The following is a 3,218-nucleotide window of genomic DNA, read 5'->3' as shown; positions in this document are numbered from 1 at the left end:
TGGGACCTGCTGGCAGGTTCCTTTCTCCACCAGAATGATTCACTTGAGAACTTCTGCTGGTGAGAATCAGAAGCCTCTCTGCTGACATTTTCTTTTTCTCTCCCCGACTGCGTCCCCCTCAGGTGCCGGAGGATGGTGGTTGTCATTTCAGATGACTACCTGGAAAGTGATGAATGTGATTTCCAGACCAAATTCGCTCTTAGTCTTTCCCCAGGTAAGATCTCACAAATATCCCACCTAAAATTGCATATCAGCATTATCATTTTTATTTTATTATAATTTTTTGTTACAGTTACGTCTCCGCTGAGATCAGTGCTGTGTTATGGGGCACTGCACAGGTGCAGAATGAGGGGTGGTCTGAGATGTTCATGCAGATTAGAAAGGAGAAGGTAAATAACTGATAGGTACAGGAGCAGTAGCTTGGTCTCAGCCCTGGGTTCTCACCAATGTTTCACCCGTGTGGAAATCCCCCCAGGCATGGGGCTTGCCCTGGGTGGAAAGCCCTTCACTGAGCACAGGGGATTTATCTCTGGTAGCTGCAGCCATTACAAGTAACGGTGGCTTTATCGTTTTGAGGTGCAGGCAGGGACCTGGGCTTGGTTCCTTGCCCTGCTGCTGACCTCCTGCATGAGGTGGCCACGCTCCAGTGCTCCAGCTGTCATATGGGTTAGAGCTGCCTGCTGCAGAGGGGACGTAGCTGCACGTCAGGCTTGTGAAGTGCTTCAGGATCCGTGTGGGAAATCAGCTACCAAGGAGGAAAGGATCATCCTAAATCCAGGGTGCGAGTAATTCCTGGGAATAGGGTAGCAAGGAATGAACGTGGAGGTGTTTGCAGAGATCCTTGACTATTGTGGGCAGCTTGTGAATGAGTGAATGACTGATTGTTCAGCTTGGATTGGAAAAATGTTAGATATATTGTTCTGAATGCAAAGCCATCAGTTTCCTTCTGACCAGTCTGTTCAGTTTGCTCTTCTCTAACCACTGGGAATCCTGCACTTGAGTGTGTTGCTGGGGAGTAAGTGCAGCATGGCCCAGGAGCATGGAGGACATGGAGTGTCTGCTTGTAAAGTGAGGTATCTGACATGGCATTGTAAAGGACATGCCAGAGGTTAAACTGGAAGCCAGTGGCAGTGCTAGGAATTAATTCCATCTTCCTTGACAGAATAATTTAATACAATGGCCATTGGTCCACTGAACACCCCCAGCACATTGCATTAGCCCCAGACATCAACATGTAGCAAAGTCCTTTTAGCTCCTCATCAGGTTTTTGTTGACACCATGGGTTGGATCAGAATCACGGGCAAGGAGATGTCCATCTGTCTGTAGTGACCTGAGCTCAACCAGTGGAAACGTGTGTGCAGGCTTCCAGAATCACAGAGGTGCTCGTTTGGGTGAGGTAACTAAGGTGCAGGAGGGTCTGCTGGCAAGTTCCAGGAGCTCCACGGGTTACTCAGGTGTCTGCTGCAGTTAGGAAATGTTGGTTCTTTGCCTCACCCAGGCCTCGGTGTCAGCCCTTGCTCTGGGCAGCACAGTCTGGCTGGCAGCGGCTGTCCCAGGGGAGAATTATAAGGGGGGAGGTTCCTCTTTAGCAGCTGCTCCTTTGAGGAGCAGCAGTCCCAGGGATGTTGTCTCATCCTGTGCATGCCTTGGAAAAGCTGTTGGTGGTAGGGAGTGGTTCCTTGCAGCCCCTTGGTGGGTGACATCTGCAGCCTCTCTGAGTAGATGAAGGTAGGAGGAGAAAGAACCTGAGACAACCCAGCATAGGTGACCATCTAGAAACAACGTGAGTCTGAATTGTCTCTTCAAAGGCACCTGGAAGTAGCCAGGACTGCACACTCCTGTTTGTGTTCCATGGGAAACTCTGCTCTGCCCCTTTCTGTCTGCAGTTCATTTGATCTTCTCACTCCCCTCAGCACCAGCTGCCCCACGTGCCTGGGAGGGAGCCCTGCTATGTACTGGAGGGACATGCTCTCGGCAGAGGGCTTGGGGGTCAGCAGCTTTCTCTCCGGGGCGAGAAGGAGTTGTGCTATGATGAGATGGCCCAAAATCAGAGGCAAGCCTGGATCTGTGTGCTGCTGTGGGGAGAAAACGGACCCTGGATCTGACTGTGGCTCTGTGTAACCTCTGCCTGTGTGTCCTGTCTTCCAGGTGCCCGTCTCAAGCGGCTGATTCCCGTCAAGTGCAAGACCATGAAGAACGAGTTTCCGAGCATCTTACGGTTCATTACCATCTGTGACTACACCAATCCTTGCACCAAAAAGTGGTTCTGGACGAGACTGGCCAAATCCCTCCTGCTGCCGTGATGCAGAGTCAGGAGAGCTGGGTGCTCTTCTGTCCCCTGCCCGGGCTGTGCCTTTGGACCCTGGTGTCCTTCACGCAGGGTCTCCTGCCACTTCAGAGCCTTGAGCTTTGCAGCTGATGTTTGGAGCCTGCGACCGGGAGCAAAGAATTTTCTCTGGCACTTTTTTATAACTCAGAAGGGGAAACAAAATAACTGGGTGGGTGTTCCTGTTCAAGTCAGCCAGCAACAGTGTTCAGCATTTTGTGTAGCAAGCACTTCTGATGAAAATAGAGAGAATACACATTTAAAGACAGTGTTTAATAAAAGAAGGCTTAACTGTAAGCATTTAATAGGACCTCAGAGCCTCAAACTGTGGGCTTGCTTAAATATTTCCTATTAGTTTAAAAGCTGTTTAATGGCTGTAGTAACATCTAGGGCTGGTAGGGATTTTAGAATCCCAGTGAAGCCCTGTGGCTGCTTGGTGATCCCCAGGGACCAAGGTGTCAGCAAATGGCCAGTTCCATGGGAATGACTGATCTTGGCAGCCCTGGGCTTTCCCTGGCCCACATCTGCTCTGAGGGTAGAGAGTCTCTTCCAGTCCTTTTTTTGGGAATAGCAGAAGTGTATTTTCATTGTTAAAACCCTGCAGAGAAATTAATGGTTCTGTCATTGTTCTTAGCAATATCTGCAAAATTAGAGCAATTCTCCCCGTAATTACAACCAATGCAGAATTACAGAGTTTATTTTCTGTGGATGTTCTCCTCCTCACGTTGTATCACAGCATTCCTGTTCTGTCCCCATTTACAGGGTAAATCCCTTGCCACTAGTATTTTCTGAGGCAGTCCCTCAGGTCTGCTTTAAGTGGTTTTTTGCTCATTGAAAGCACTAAGTGCAAGGAAAGACATGTGCTTATACCACGTCAATCATGTCTGTCTCT

The 3,218-nt window shown here is 49.3% G+C and overlaps 1 protein-coding gene across 1 annotated transcript in view; it reads left to right on the top strand.

Moving 5' to 3' along the window:
- MYD88 (myeloid differentiation primary response 88) overlaps positions 1 to 2,485 on the top strand; it is a gene marked incomplete at its 5' end in the record, with an annotated part of 3,794 nt that extends 1,309 nt beyond the window's left edge. Inside the window, 2 exons of the mRNA XM_008949123.1 lie at positions 123 to 214; positions 2,149 to 2,485. Of these exons, the coding sequence (XP_008947371.1) occupies positions 123 to 214; positions 2,149 to 2,303 (247 nt within the window). The remainder of the gene's footprint in view (positions 1 to 122; positions 215 to 2,148) is intronic.
- Between the last annotated feature and the right edge of the window lie 733 nt (positions 2,486 to 3,218).

Source organism: Merops nubicus, unplaced genomic scaffold (genome assembly GCF_000691845.1).
Source record: "Merops nubicus isolate BGI_N331 unplaced genomic scaffold, ASM69184v1 scaffold23920, whole genome shotgun sequence".
NCBI classification, from domain to species: domain Eukaryota; kingdom Metazoa; phylum Chordata; class Aves; order Coraciiformes; family Meropidae; genus Merops; species Merops nubicus.
This window is presented reverse-complemented; position numbering and strand designations above follow the sequence as displayed.